The sequence below is a fragment of the Symphalangus syndactylus genome, chromosome 9, assembly GCF_028878055.3.
Source record: "Symphalangus syndactylus isolate Jambi chromosome 9, NHGRI_mSymSyn1-v2.1_pri, whole genome shotgun sequence".
NCBI lineage: Eukaryota > Metazoa > Chordata > Mammalia > Primates > Hylobatidae > Symphalangus > Symphalangus syndactylus.
Window position 1 is genome coordinate 95339514 of NC_072431.2, and position 15863 is coordinate 95355376.

The following is a 15863-nucleotide window of genomic DNA, read 5'->3' on the forward strand; positions in this document are numbered from 1 at the left end:
CAGCAGCATCTTCCCTCCTCCCCATAGCATGACATCCAAAAATGTCTCCAGAAGTTGATAGTGCTCCCTAGGGAGCAAAATCATGCCTGCTTGAGAACCACTTCTCTAGCTTAACAGCTTGTCATCATTAATTATTGAGTCTCCAATAATAAATACACATTCTTTGACTGGCTTACATATTTTCAAATTTGAGGCATATAAAGAAATTTTCATTCAAAGTCGCATTTAGAATGCTTAGTTATATTGGAAAGTAAACACTCAGGGTTCTTAAAGTTTTTAATTTATGTGGGTACAGAGCAGGTGTATATATTTATGGGGCAGATGGGATATTTTGATACAGGCATACAATGTGTAATAATCACATCAGGGTAAATGGAGTATCAATCACCTGAAGCATTGATCTTTTGTGTTACAAACAATCCAGTTATATTCTCTGTTATTTTTAAATGTACAATACAGTTTTGTTGACTATAGTCACCCTTCTGTGTTACCAAACACTACATCTTATCCATTCTATTTTGTTTGTGCACATTAACCATCCTCACTTCCCCTCCACCCCCTCACTATCCTTCCCAGCCTCTGGTAACCATCATTCTATTCTTGATCTCCATGAGTTCAACTCTTTTAATTTTTAGCTCCCACAAATAAGTAAGAACCTGCAAAGTTTGTCTTTCTGCACCTGGCTTATTTCAATTAATGTAATGACCTCCAGTTCCATCCATGTTATGGATAGGATCTCATTCTTTTTTTATGACAGGATTTCATTCGTTTTTATGGCTGAATAGCACTGCGTTGTGTCTATGTACCACATTTCCTTTATCCATTCACCTGTTGATGGACACTTAGGTTGCTTCCAAATCTAGGCTATTGTGAGAAGTGCTGCAATAAACACGGGAGTGCAGATACCTCTTCCAAATATTTATTTCCTTTCTTTGGGGTATATATCTAAGAGTAGGATTGCTGGATCATTTGGTAACTCTATTTTTAGTTTTTTGAGGAACCTCCAAACTCTTCTACATAGTGGTCGTACTAATTTACATTTTCACCAAAAGTGTATGAGAGTTCCCTTTTCTCCACATCTTTTCCTGTCTTTTGGATAACAGCCATTTGTTATTGCCTGTCTTTTGAGTAATAGCCATTTTAACTGGAGTGAGATGCTATTTCACTTTAGTTTTGATTTGCGTTTCTCTCATGATCAGTGATGTTGAGCACCTCTTCATGTACCTTTTTGCCACTTGTATGTTTTCCTTTGAGAAATGTCTATTCAGATCTTTTGCCCATTTTTAAAGTAGACTTTTAGATTTTCTTTTCCTACAGAGTTGTTTGAGCTCCTTATATATTCTGGTTATTAATTCCCTGTCAGATTGGTAGTTTGCAAATATTTTCACTTATTCTTTGGGTTGTCTCTGCGCTTTGCTGATTGTTTCCTTTGCTGTGCAGAAGCTTTTACACTTGATGTGATCCCATTTGTTCATTTTTACTTTGGTTGCCTGTGCTTCCCAGGTATTTACTCAAGAAATCTTTGTCCAAACCAAAGTCCTGGAGAGTTTCCCCAAAGTTTTCTGGTAGTAATTTCAGAGTTTGAGGTCTTAGTTTAAGGCTTTAATCCATTTGGATTTGAGATTTGTATATGGCAAGAGATGGGGTGTAGATTCATTCTTCTTCATATGGATATTCAGTTTTCCCAGCACCATTTATTGAAGAGATTGCCCTTTCCCCAGTGTATGTTTTTGGGACTGCTGTAAAAAATGAGTTTACTATAGACGTATGGATTTCTTTCTGGGTTCTGGGTTCTCCATTCTGTTCCACTGGTCTGTGTGTCTGTTTTTATAGCAGTACCATGATGTTTTGGTTACTATACTTCTGTAGTATAATTTGAAGTCAGGTATTGTGATTCCTTCAGTTTTGTTCTTCTTGCTCAGGGTAGCTTTGGCTATTCTAGGTCTTCTGTGTTTTCGAATAAATAAGGATTGTTTTTTCTATTTCTGTGAGGAATATCATTAGTAGTTTGATGGCGATTGTATTGAATCTGTAGATTGCTTTGAATAGTATGGACATTTTAACAATATTGATTCTTCCAATGCTTGAACATGGAATAGCTTTCCATTTTTTGTGTCTTCAATTTCTTTCTCCAGTTTTGTGTAGCTTTCATTCTAGAGATCTTTCATTTCTTTGGTTAATTTCTAGGTATTTAATTTTATGTGTGGCTACTGTAAATGGAATTACTTTTTTAAATTTCTTTTTCAGATTGTTCTTTGTTGGCATATAGAAACATTAATGATTTTTGTATGATTTTGTATCCTACGACATTACTGAATTTATCAGTTCTAATAGTTTTTTTTTTGGTAGAGACTAGGTTTTTCTAAATATAAGATCATATCTTCTGTGAACAATGATAATTTGACCTCTTCCTTTCAAATTTGGATGCCCTTTATTTCCTTCTCTTGTCTGATTGCTCTAGTTAGATTTCCAGTACTATGTTGAATAATGTGGTAAAAAGTGAGCATCCTTGTCATGTCCCATATCTTAGAAGAAAGGCTTTCGGTGTTTCCTCGCTCAGTATGATACTACTTGTGCGTTTGCTGTATATAGCTTCTTTATGTTGATTAAAGTTCCTTCTATACCCAGTTTATTTGAAGGTTTTTTATCATGAAGCTATATTGAATTTTACCAAATGATTTTTCTGCATCTATGATGAGATGATCATATGATTTTTCCCCTTCATTGTGTTGATATGACGTATCACATTTATTTGCTATGTTGAACCATCTTTGTGTCCCTGAGATACATCCTATTTGGTCATGATGAATAATCTTTTTAATGTGTTATTGAATTCAGTTTGCTAGTATTTTGTTGAGGATTTTTGCATTAACATTAATCAGAGATTTTGGCCCGTAGTTTTCTTTTTTTGATGGGTCTTTGTATGGTTTTGGTATTAAAGTGATATTGGTCTCATACAATGGGTTTGGAAGTATTCCCTCCTCCTCTATTTCCTGGAATCGTTAGAGTAGGATTGATATTAGTTCTTCTTTAAATGTTTGATAAAATTCAGCAGTGAAGCCATCAGGTCCTGGGCTTTTCTTTGCTGAGAGACTTTTCATTAGAGATTTGATCTCACTACCTGTGATTGGTCTGTTCAGGTTTTGGATTTCTATATAGTTCAATCTTGGTAGGTTTTATGTATCTAGGGATTTATCCATTTCTAGGTTTTCCAAATTATGGGCATACAGTTGCTCATGGTAGTCTCTACTGATCCTTTAATTTCTGCAATATTGGTTATAATGTCTCCTTTTATTATCTCTGATTTTATTATTTGGGCCTTCTGTCTTTTTTTTCTTAGTCTGGCTGAAGGTTTGTTAATTTTATCTTTTCAGAAAACCAGTTGATCTTTTTTTTTTTTTGAGGTTCGAGAAGGGCTTTATTCGTGAGTTATACTTAATTGATATTTATCATAACAAATTAAAAGTGAAAAAATGTTTATTTTTAATTTGTTAAAATAATAATAAACTTGTTGCATGTTAACATAAGTTACTGTACTTATTTTTTAAGTTATATTTTCCAAAACAAAAAAATACTTCAAGAAGAGGGACATTGTTAAAATTTTTTAAATTTTTTTTTAAAGTGTGTTTATTTTATTTTATTATTATTATACTTTAAGTTTTAGGGTACATGTGCACAATGTGCAGGTTTGTTACATATGTATCCATGTGCCATGTTGGTTTGCTGCACCCATTAACTCCTCATTTAGCATTAGGTATATCTCCTAATGCTATCCCTCCCACCTCCTCCCACCCTACAACAGTCCCCAGAGTGTGATGCTCCCCTTCCTGTGTCCATGTGTTCTCATTGTTCAATTCCCACCTATGAGTGAGAACATGCGGTGTTTGGTTTTTTGTCCTTGCGATAGTTTACTGAGAATGATGATTTCCAGTTTCATCCATGTCCCTACAAATGACATGAACTCATCCTTTTTTATGGATGCATAGTATTCCATGGTGTATATGTGCCACATTTTATTAATCCAGTCTGTCATTGTTGGACATTTGGGTTGGTTCCAACTCTTTGCTATTGTGAATGGTGCCTCAATAAACATACGTGTGCATGTGTCTTTATAGCAGCATGATTTATAGTCCTTTGGGTATATACCCAGTAATGGGATGGCTGGGTCAAATGGTATTTCTAGTTCTAGATCCCTGAGGAGTCGCCACACTGACTTCCACAATGGTTGAATTAGTTTACAATCCCACCAACAGTGTAAAAGTGTTCCTATTTCTCCACATCCTCTCCAGCACCTGTTGTTTCCTGACTTTTTAATGATCATCATTCTAACTGGTGTGAGATGGTATCTCATTGTGGTTTTGATTTGCATTTCTCTGATGGCCAGTGATGATGAACATTTTTTCATGTGTTTTTTGGCTGCACAAATGTCTTCTTTTGAGAAGTGTCCGTTCATATCCTTTGCCCACTTTTTGATGGTGTTGTTTGTTTTTTTCTTGTAAATTTGTTTGAGTTCATTGTAGATTCTGGATATTAGCCCTTTGTCAGATGAGTAGGTTGCGAAAATTTTCTCCCATTTTGTAGGTTGCCTGTTCACTCTGATGGTAGTTTCTTTTACTGTGCAGAAGCTCTTTAATTAGATCCCATTTGTCAATTTTGGCTTTTGTTGCCATTGCTTTTGGTGTTTTAGACATGAAGCCCTTGCCCATGCCTATGTCCTGAATGGTAATGCCTTGGTTTTCTTCCAGGCTTTTTATGGTTTTAGGTCTAACATGTAAGTCTTTAATCCATCTTGAATTAATTTTTGTATAAGGTGTAAGGAAGGGATCCAGTTTCAGCTTTCTACAAATGGCTAGCCAGTTTTCCCACCACCATTTATTAAATAGGGAATCCTTTCCCCATTGCTTGTTTTTGTCAGGTTTGTCAAAGATCAGACAGTTGAAGATACGCGGTGTTATTTCTGAGGGCTCTGTTCTGTTCCATTGATCTGTATCTCTGTTTTGGTACCAGTACCATGCTGTTTTGGTTACTGTAGCCTTGTAGTACAGTTTGAAGTCAGGTAGCGTGATGCCTCCAGCTTTGTTCTTTTGGCTTAGGATTGACTTGGTGATGCAGGCTCTTTTTTGGTTCCATATGAACTTTCAAGTAGTTTATTCCAATTCTGTGAAGAAAGTCACTGGTAGCCTGATGGGGATGGCATTGAATCTATAAATTACCTTGGGAAGTATGGCCATTTTCACGATATTGATTCTTCCAACCCATGAGCATGGAATGTTCTTCCATTTGTTTGTATCCTCTTTTATTTCATTGAACAGCGGTTTGTAGTTCTCCTTGAAGAGGTCCTTCACATCCCTTGTAAGTTGGATTCCTAAGTATTTTATTCTCTTTGAAGCAATTGTGAATGGGAATTCCCTCATGATTTGGCTCCCTGTTTGTCTGTTATTGGTGTATAAGAATGCTTGTGATTTTTGTACATTGATTTTGTATCCTGAGACTTTGCTGAAGTTGCTTATCAGCTTAAGGAGATTTTGGGTTGAGACAATGGGGTTTTCTAGATATACAATCATGTCATCTGCAATCAGGGACAATTTGACTTCCTCTTTTCCTAATTGAATACCCTTTATTTCCTTCTCCTGCCTAATTGCCCTGGCCAGAACTTCCAATACTATGTTGAATAGGAGTGGTGAGAAAGGGCATCCCTGTCTTGTGCCAGTTTTCAAAGGGAATGCTTCCAGTTTTTGCCCATTCAGTATGATATTGGCTGTGGATTTGTCATAGATAGCTCTTCTTATTTTGAGATACATCCCATCAATACCTAATTTATTGAGAGTTTTCAGCATGAAGGGTTGTTGAATTTTGACAAAGGCCTTTTCTGCATCTATGGAGATAATCATGTGGTTTTTGTCTTTGGTTATGTTTATATGCTGGATTACATTTATTGATTTGGGTATGTTGAACCAGCCTTGCATCCCAGGCATGAAGCCCACTTGATCATGGTGGATAAGCTTTTTGATGTGCTGCTGGATTCGGTTTGCCAGTATTTTATTGAGGATTTTTGCATCAATGTTCATCAAGGATATTGGTCTAAAATTCTCTCTTTTGGTTGTGTCTCTGCCAAGCTTTGGTATCAGGATGATGCTGGCCTCATAAAATGAGTTAGGGAGGATTCCCTCTTTTTCTCTTGATTGGAATAGTTTCAGAAGGAATGGTAACAGTCCCTCCTTGTACCTCTGGTAGAATTTGGCTGTGAATCCATCATGTCCTGGACTCTTTTTAGTTCGTAAGCTATTGATTATTGCCAGAATTTCAGAGCCTGGTATTGGTCTATTAAAAGATTCAACTTCTTCCTGGTTTAGTCTTGGGAGGGTGTATGTGTCGAGGAATTATCCACTTCTTCTAGATTTTCTAGTTTATTTGCGTAGAGATATTTGTAGTATTTTCTGATGGTAGTTTGTATTTCTGTGGGATCGGTGGTGATATCCCCTTTAACATTTTTTATTGCATCTATTTGATTCTTCTCTCTTTTCTTCTTTATTAGTCTTGCTAGTGGTCTATCAATTTTGTTGATCTTTTCAAAAAACCAGCTCCTGGATTCATTAATTTTTTGAAGGGGTTTTTGTGTCTCTATTTTCTTCAGTTCTGCTCTGATTTTAGTTATTTCTTGCCTTCTGCTAGCTTTTGAATGTGTTTGCTCTTGCTTTTCTAGTTCTTTTAATTGTGATGTTAGGGTGTCAATTTTGGATCTTTCCTGCTTTCTCTTGTGGGCATTTAGTGCTATAAATTTCCCTCTACACACTGCTTTGAATGTGTCCCAGAGATTCTGGTATTTTGTGTCTTTGTTCTCATTGGTTTCAAAGAACATCTTTATTTCTGCCTTCATTTCATTATGTACCCAGTAGTCATTCAGGAGCAGGTTGTTCAGTTTCCATGTAGTTGAGCGGTTTTGAGTGAGTTTCTTAATCCTGAGTACTAGTTTGATTGCACTGTCATCTGAGAGACAGTTTGTTATAATTTCTGTTCTTTTACATTTGCTGAGGACAGCTTTGCTTCCAACTATGAGGTCAATTTTGGAATAGGTGTGGTGTGGTGCTAAAAAAATGTATATTCTGTTGATTTGGGGTGAAGAGTTCTGAAGATGTCTATTAGGTCTGCTTGGTGCAGAGCTGAGTTCAATTCCTGGGTATCCTTGTCAACTTTCTGTCTCGTTGATCTGTCTAATGTTGACAGTGGGGTGTTAAAGTCTCCCATTATTATTGTGTGGGAGTCTAAGTCTCTTTGTAGGTCACTCAGGACTTGCTTTATGAATCTGGGTGCTCCTGTATTGGGTGCATATATATTTAGAATAGTTAGCTCTTCTTTTTGAAGGGATCCCTTTACCATTATGTAATGGCCTTCTTTGTCTTGTGATCTTTGTTGGTTTAAAGTCTGTTTTATCAGAGACTAGGATTGCAACCTCTGCCTTTTTCTGTTTTCCATTTGCTTGGTAGATCTTCCTCCATCCTTTTATTTTGAGCCTTTGTGTGTCTCTGCACGTGATATGGGTTTCCTAAATATAGCACACTGATGGGTCTTGACTCCTTACCCAATTTGCCAATCTGTGTCTTTTAATTGGAGCATTTAGTCCATTTACATTTAAAGTTAATATTGTTATGTGAGAATTTGATCCTGTCATTATGATGTTAGCTGGTTATTTTGCTCGTTAGTTGATGCGGTTTCTTCCTAGCCTGGATGATCTTTACAATTTGGCATGATTTTGCGGTGGCTGGTACCAGTTGTTCCTTTCCATGTTTAGTGCTTCCTTCAGGATCTCTTTTAGGGCAGGCCTGGTGGTGACAGAATCTCTCAGCATTTGCTTGTCTGTAAAGGATTTTATTTCTCCTTCACTTATGAAGCTTAGTTTGGCTGGATATGAAATTCTGGGTTGAAAATTCTTTTCTTTAAGAATGTTGAATATTGGCCCCCACTCTCTTCTGGCTTGTAGAGTTTCTGCCGAGAGATCAGCTGTTAGTCTGATGGGCTTCCCTTTGTGGGTAGCCTGACCTTTCTCTCTGGCTGCCCTTAACATTTTTTCCTTCATTTCCACTTTGGTGAATCTGACAATTATGTGTCTTGGAGTTTCTCTTCTTGAGGAGTATCTTTGTGGCATTCTCTGTATTTCCTGAATCTGAATGTTGGCCTGCCTTGCTAGATTGGGGAAGTTCTCCTGGATAATATCCTGCAGAGTGTTTTCCAGCTTGGTTCCATTCTCCCCGTCACTTTCAGGTACACCAATCAGATGTAGATTTCGTCTTTTCACATAGTCCCATATTTCTTGGAGGCTTTGTTCATTTCTTTTTATTCTTTTTTCTCTAGACTTCCCTTCTCGCTTCATTTCATTCATTTCATCTTCCATCACTGATACCCTTTCTTCCAGTTGATCGCATCGGCTCCTGAGGCTTCTGCATTCTTCATGTAGTTCTCAAGCCTTGGCTTTCAGCTCCATCAGCTCCTTTAGGCACTTCTCTGTATTGGTTATTCTGGTTATACATTCTTCTAAATTTTTTTCAAAGTTTTTAATTTTTTTGCCTTTGGTTTGAATTTCCTCCTGTAGGTCAGAGTAGTTTGATCGTCTGAAGCCTTCTCTCAACTCATCAAAGTCATTCTCCATCCAGCTTTGTTCCGTTGCTGGTGAGGAACTGCATTCCTTTGGAGGAGGGGAGGTGCTCTGCTTTTTATAATTTCCAGTTTTTCTGCTCTGTTTTTACCCCATCTTTGTGGTTTTATCTACTTTTGGTCTTTGATGTTGGTGATGTACAGATGGGTTTTTGGTGTGGATGTCCTTTCTGTTTGTTAGTTTTCCTTCTAACAGACAGGACCCTCAGCTGCAGATCTGTTGGAGTTTGCTAGAGGTCCACTCCAGACCCTGTTTGCCTGGGTCTCAGCAGCGGTGGCTGCAGAACAGCTGATTTTCATGAACCGCGAATGCTGCTGCCTGATCGTTTCTCTGGAAGTTTTGTCTCAGAGGAGTACCCGGCCATGTGAGGTGTCAGTCTGCCCCTACTTGGGGGTGCCTCCTAGTTAGGCTGCTCGGGGGGTCAGGGGTCAGAGACCCACTTTAGGAGGCAGTCTTCCCTTTCTCAGATCTCCAGCTGCATGCTGGGAGAACCACTACTCTCTTCAAAGCTGTCAGACAGGGACATTTAAGTCTGCAGAGGTTACTGCTGTCTTTTTGTTGGTCTGTGCCCTGCTCCCAGAGGTGGAGCCTCCAGAGGCAGGCAGGCCTCTTTGAGCTGTGATGGGCTCCACCCAGTTCGAGCTTCCTGGCTGCTTTGTTTACCTAAGCAAGGCTGGGCAATGGCGGGCACCCCTCCCCCAGCCTCACTGCCACCTTGCAGTTTGATCTCAGACTGCCGTGCTAGCAATCAGCGGGACTCCATGGGCATAGGACCCTCCGAACCAGGTGCGGGATATAATCTCCTAGTGTGCTGTTTTTTAAGTCCGTCGGAAAAGCGCAATATTAGGGTGGGAGTGACCTGATTTTCCAGGTGCCGTCTGTCACCTCTTTCTTTGACTAGGAAAGGGAACTCCCTGATCCCCTGGGCTTCCCTAGTGAGGCAATGCCTCACCCTGCTTCGGCTTGTGCACGGTGCACTGCACCCGGTGTCCTGCGCCCACTGTCTGGCACTCCCTAGTGAGATGAACCTGGTACCTCAGATGGAAATGCAGAAATCACTCATCTTCTGCATCGCTCACACTGGGAGCTGTAGACCGGAGCTGTTCCTATGTGGCCATCTTGGCTCCCTCTCAAAATTTTGTTACCAGTTGATCTTTTATACTGTTTTCTTCATTGCAATTTCATTTATTTCTGCTCTGGTCTTTATTATTTCATTTCTCTTACTAACTTTGGGTTTTGTTTGCACTTTTCTAGTTTTTTAAGATGCATCATTGGGTTGTTAATTTGAGGTTTTTCTTCTTTTTTGATGTGGGCACTTATAGCTATAGACTTCCCTCTTAATACTGCTTTCGCTGTATCCCATAGGTTTTGATATGTTGTATTTTCATTATTTGTTTCGAGAACATTTTCAATTTCCTTCTTAATGTCTTTATTAAACCACTGGTCATTCAGCAGCATATTCTTTAATTTCTATGTTTGTAGAGTTTCCAAAATTCCTTTTGCTACTGATTTCTAGTTTTTTTCCATTGTGGTCAGAGAAGATACATTATATTGTTTCAATTTTTAAAAAATGTTTTAAGGCTTGTTTTGTGGCCTATCCTTGTTTTGTGGTCTATCCTTCAGGAATGATCCATGTGCTGAGGAGAAGATGTGTATTCTGTAGATGTTGGATGAAATGTTCTGTAAGTATCTATTAGGTCCTTTTGATCTATAGTGCAGATTAAGTTCAGTGTTTCTTTGTTGATTTTCTGTCTAGATGACCTGTCCACTGCTGAAGGTGTGGTGTTGAAGTCTCAGGCTATTATTGTATTGGGATCTGTCTCCCTCTTTTGATCTGATAATATTTGCTTTATATATCTGGGTGCTCTGGTATTGGGTGTATATATATTTACAATTGTTATATACTCTTGCTGAATGAACCCCTTTATCATTATATAATGACCTTCTTTGTCTCTTTTTATAGTTTTTGTCTTGTAATCTAATTGTGTCTAAGTATGGTTATTCCTGCTCTTTTATGGTTTCCATCAGCATGGAATATAATTTTCCATTCCTTTGTTTTCAGTCTATGTTTGCCTTTATAAGTAAAGTGTGTTTCTTGTAGGTAACAGATTCTTAGTGTTTTGTTTTATTATTCAGCTACTCTTTGTCTTTTGATTGGAGAGTTCAGCCCATTTACATTCAGTGTTATTATTGTTAAGGACTTGCCCCTGCCATTTCATTATTTGTTTTCTCATTGTTTTGTGGTCTTCTCTTCTTTCCTCTTTTTCTTTCATTGAAGGTGATTTTCTCTGGTGGTGTGTTTTAATTTATTGCTTTTTATTTTTTGTACATCCATTGTATGTTTTTAAACTTGAGGTTACCATGAGGCTTGCAAATAATATCTTATAATCCATTATTTTAAACTGATGACAACACTGATTGCATAAACAAACAAATAAGCCAAAGGAAGAAAGCTAATAAAAATTCTAAACTTTAACTTCATCTCCCCACTTTTTACCTTTTTCTTGTTTCTATTTATATATTATTGTACTCTCTGTCTCTTGAAAAGTTGTTGTAGTTATTTTTTATTGGTTCATCTCTTTGTCTTTCTACTTATCATATAAGTAGTTTATATACCATAATGACACTGCTGTAATATTCTGTGTTTCTCTGTGTACTTATTATTACCAGTGAGTTTTGTACCTTCCGATTATTTCTTCCTCATTAATGTCCTTTTCTTTCAGATTGAAGAACTCCCTTTAGCATTTCCTATAGGATAGGTCTGGTGTTAATGAAATTTCACAGCTTTTGTTTGACTGGGACGTCTTCTCCTTTAGGTTTGAAGGACATTTTCTCTGGATACACTACTCTCGGGTAAAAGGTTTTTTCCTTCACTTTAAATATGTCATGGCATGCTCTCCTGGCCTGTAAGGTTTCCGCTGAAAAGTCTGCTGCCAGATCTATTAGATCTCCATTGTATGTTATTTGTTTCTTTTCTCTTGCTGCTTTTAGGATCCTTTCTTTATCCTTGACCTTTGGGAGTTTGATATTAAATGACTTGAGTTAGTCTTTGGGTTAAATCTGCTTGGTGTTCTATAACCTTCTTGTGCTTGAATATTGATATTTTCTCTAGCTTTGAGAAGTTCTCTGTTATACTTTCGAATAACCTTCCTACTGCTATCTCTGTCTACCTCCTCTTTAAGGCCAATAACTCTTAGATTTTTCCCTTTAAAGGCTACTTCTAGATCTTGAAAGTATGCTTCATTCTTTTTTATTCTTTTTTTACCTCCTCTGTGTATTTTCAAGCAGCCTGTCTTTAAGCTCACTAAATTCTTTCTTCTGCTTGATCATTTCTGCTATTAAGAGACTGATACATTCTTCAGTATGTCAGTTGCATTTTTCAGCTCCAGAATTTCTGCTTCTTTTTAATTATTTCAATTTATTTGTTAACTATCTGATAAGATTACTAATTCCTTCTCTGTGTTATCTTGAATTTTGTTGACTTTCCTCAGCACAGCTATTTTGAATTCTCTGTCGAAAGGCCACATATCTCTGTCTGTCCAGGATTGGCCCCCTAGTGCCTTAGTTTGTTTGGTGAGGTCATGTTTTCCTGGATGGTTTTGATGCTTGTGGATGTTTGTCGGTGTCTGGGCATTGAAGAGTTAGGTATTTATTACAGTTTTTATAGTCTGGGCTTGTTTGTACCCATCCTTGTTGGAAAGGCTTTCCAGGTATTCAAAGGGACTTTGGTGTTGTAATCTAAGTTTCTGGTCGCTGCAGCTGTATCTGCACTAGGAGGCACCCCATGCCCAGTAATGCTGAAGCTATTGCAGACTCTTAGAGGTACTACCTTGGTGGTCTTGGATAAAATCCAGAATTCTCAGGATTAGCAGGCAGAAGCTCTTGTTCTCTTCCCTTACACTCTCCCATGTGGAGTCTCTCTCTCTCTCTCTTTCTCTGTGTTAAGCTGCCTGGAGCTGGGGGTGGGGTGATATAAGCACCTCTGTGGCCACCACTACTGGGAATGTTGGGTCAGACCTGCAGCTAGCACAGCACTGGGTCTTGCCCAAGGCTCATTGTAACCACTGCCTGGCTACCACCTATGTTTGCTCAAGGTGTAGGGCTCTACAGTCAGCAGGTGGCAAAGCAAACCAGGCTGGTAACCCTCCCTTCAGGGTGGCAAGATCCCCCAGGTCATAGTCAGGTCCAGAGATGCTGCTGCTGTCCAGGAGCCAGGGCCTGGAATCAGACACCTTAGAAATCTACCTGATGCTCTTATTCTACTGCAGCTGAGCTGGTGCTGAAACCACCAGACAAAGTCCTTCCGACCCTTCCTTCCCCTTTCCCCAGGCAGAGGGGTCTCTCTCCATTTCCACCACTACCACAGGACCATGGGAGGTACTGCCTGGCTACTGCCAACATTCACTTAATGCCCAAGGGCCTTTCAGTCAGCTTGTGGTGAGTGCTGCCAGGCCTGGAACTCACCCTTCAGGGAAGTGGGCTCTCTTCCAGCCTAGGGCAGGTCCAGAAATGCCACCCAAGAGCCAAGGCCTGGAATCAGGGACCACAAGAGCCTGCTTGGTGCTCCTCCCCACTGCGGCCAAGCTGGCACCTAAGCTGATTTTTGGTTCTTATGAAGGTGCTTTTTGTGTAGATCGTTATCAAATTTGGTATTCCTGAGGGGAGGATGAACAGTGGAGGCTTCTACTTGGTCATCATGCTCCACCTTCTCTCCAACATAGTTTTTTATAGTAGATCTGAATAATATGTCTTATCTTTATTACTGATTTTATTGTGCTGATTAAAAATGATAGTAACCTTCACAATTATATAATTGTTTTTTACACAAAAGTACCAGGAAGTAAGCATTTGGTCTTCTGGTATTTCAAGAGATGAAATGGAAGCCAGATAGATTTTGATGTATCTCTAGTTATGACCAAATTTATACATGTTATTACTCCAAAAAGTACTACTAGCAAGTAATGAAATGATTTCATGGCATGTATAAATGGTGTCAAGTCAAATGGTAACTCTGAGAACTTAATTAAAGATGATCTGAGGGAAGAAAACAATGCTTTTCTTTTTTTATGGCACATCCACAGGACCACAGTTCACAAGCCACAAAAGTCATTTGAAAAAATGTCCCATGAGACTTGCCCTTCATAGCAGTCTCTCAGTTCCTGGCATTTCACATTACTGGAACAGATATGACATTTTACATTCTTTTTGTTTCATGTGTGTCTGTAGTCCTGCTGTTAGCATGGTGCTCTAGCATAGCAGGAAGCTTTAGTGAAGCAGCTGAGAGGGCAGGCTCTGGAACTTCCTAGCTGTGTAGTCTTGGGCAAGTCACTTAACTTGGCTGTGTCTCTTCATCTACAACAGCAGTCTGCAACCTTTTTGGCACCAGGGACTGGTTTCGTGGAAGACCATTTTTTTTCCACAGGACTGGGGGGTGGGGGGTGGTTTCTGGATGAAATTGTTCCACCTCAGACCATCAGGCATTAGATTCTAATGAGTGCACAACCCAGACCCCTCACATGCTCAGTCTGTAGATTCTACAAAGTAAGAACAGAAGACCTAACCCTTAGAATTGTGAAAATTAAGTTATTTCTTGTTAAAATATGCAGCACAATTTCTAGCACGAAGATAGCATTTAACAAAAGTCAGCTATTATTATAGTAGACAATGAATAACTATTGAGTTAATAAAAAGAATGAGGTCCATGGTCATGTAAATAGGCATCATCCTTCTTAATTTGGGTTCACATATTAGAGGTAAGTTTAACTTCTGATTTTCTTTAAAACATTTCATTGAAGAATATATCCTTTTTTTTCAGATGCTGTCTTCGCAGGTGCCATGCCTACAATGGCAAGTGTCAAGCTGTCTACACTTCATCCCATTGTGAATCATCCACATTATGAAGATGCAGACTTGAGGTTGGCAGCCGATGAGTATTTCTTCAAGACTCACTTGGCGACTCCCAATTCTTAGGAATTGGGAAAATTTTTACACACACACACACACACACACACACAAACTCATCCTCATTTTCGTGCTGGAAGTTAAAAAAAAATGACAATAACCATCCAGAAATAACAATACGTACCTGTTGCCTCTGGAGCAAGCAGACCTCTGAAAACTGAAAAATGCAAAAGCCAGTTTTTCCCAAAGTGACAAATGTGTCACATATTTATGATGTGTGTGTGTGTTCCAGTAAAACTACTAGATAGTTGGAAGAGTAGGGTGGATTTTACTCACAGCCATGGTTTGCCAACCCCTGCTCTACACCACAAGCCCCACTCTGATTTAAGAAATGATTTCTAGATCTTACTGGTGGCCAATGACTAGCTTTTTGTGACAGGTAGAAAAAGTACATGAAAGTTGCTATTATATATTACATGCTTTCATGAAAATTTAGAGTATTTTTGCTAGCCGATTATGAGAACTCTAGTTTCCATTGATGTCTAAAAGTTTTGCTTTCCTTAAATGGCTGATTTAAAAAATTATTTTGGCTATTCTAGTAGTTGTCAGGGTAATCGTTTTTAAAAGTGGATTTTTGGCCTATTGTTAGAGGCAAATGTTTAAATTATTTAAAAGTTTTAGGTCTGCTGCCTAGGAGCCAGGGCTTGGAGTCAGACACCTTAGAAATGTACCTGATGCTCTCTCTCTTCTACTGCAGTGAACTGGCATGGAAACCACTGTGGTGACTGAGCATCCCATATGCTTGAAATTCTAAGCAACATCCAATGCATAAGTGATAGTTTGTTAGGATTTTGTAAGAACTCCGACTACGGTCAAATCACCTATTGTACCATATTTTGGTGACCATCCCCATTTCTCAAGATTCTGTGAAGGTGCTTTTCCTACCTGTTCTGACACCCTGGATGCCCATTGTCTAAGTGTTCTACTTGATACACTCAATTTCAATTCATGTGTTTGTCAGAGCTTCTTTAGATGAAATTAAGCATTGAAAGATGTGTTTTCACTACATTCAGTCTCTGTCAGAATATATTCTCTGAAAACTGTGTGAATTATGAGAAGAAAATTATATATCCTAAGCTGCTCTCTGCTACCCAGTACAACTTTAGACTATCTTATACAGTAATGAGCAGTATATGCAAAATTAAATTGCTGTAAGTTTTATTACATTCAAAATATAAGTAGGAATGTGGAAACTGCCATCCCCAAAATAATTGATGCTGTTTTGAGTCATGTATATCAGTGTTCCATCCAG

The 15863-nt window shown here is 38.6% G+C and overlaps 1 protein-coding gene and 1 long non-coding RNA gene across 3 annotated transcripts in view; one reads left to right on the plus strand and one right to left on the minus strand.

Annotated features, from left to right (window-relative positions):
- Positions 1 to 15863, plus strand: part of DPY19L2 (dpy-19 like 2) — a 125380-nt gene that overhangs the window by 86699 nt on the left and 22818 nt on the right. For both annotated transcript variants that reach the window (XM_055293438.2, XM_055293439.2), the window contains exon 21: positions 14466 to 14565. In XM_055293438.2, coding sequence (XP_055149413.1) covers positions 14466 to 14565 — 100 coding nt within the window. The remainder of the gene's footprint in view (positions 1 to 14465; positions 14566 to 15863) is intronic.
- The window catches only part of LOC129490046 (uncharacterized), an 86848-nt gene that overhangs the window by 6441 nt on the left and 64544 nt on the right, over positions 1 to 15863 (minus strand). The window lies entirely within an intron of this gene.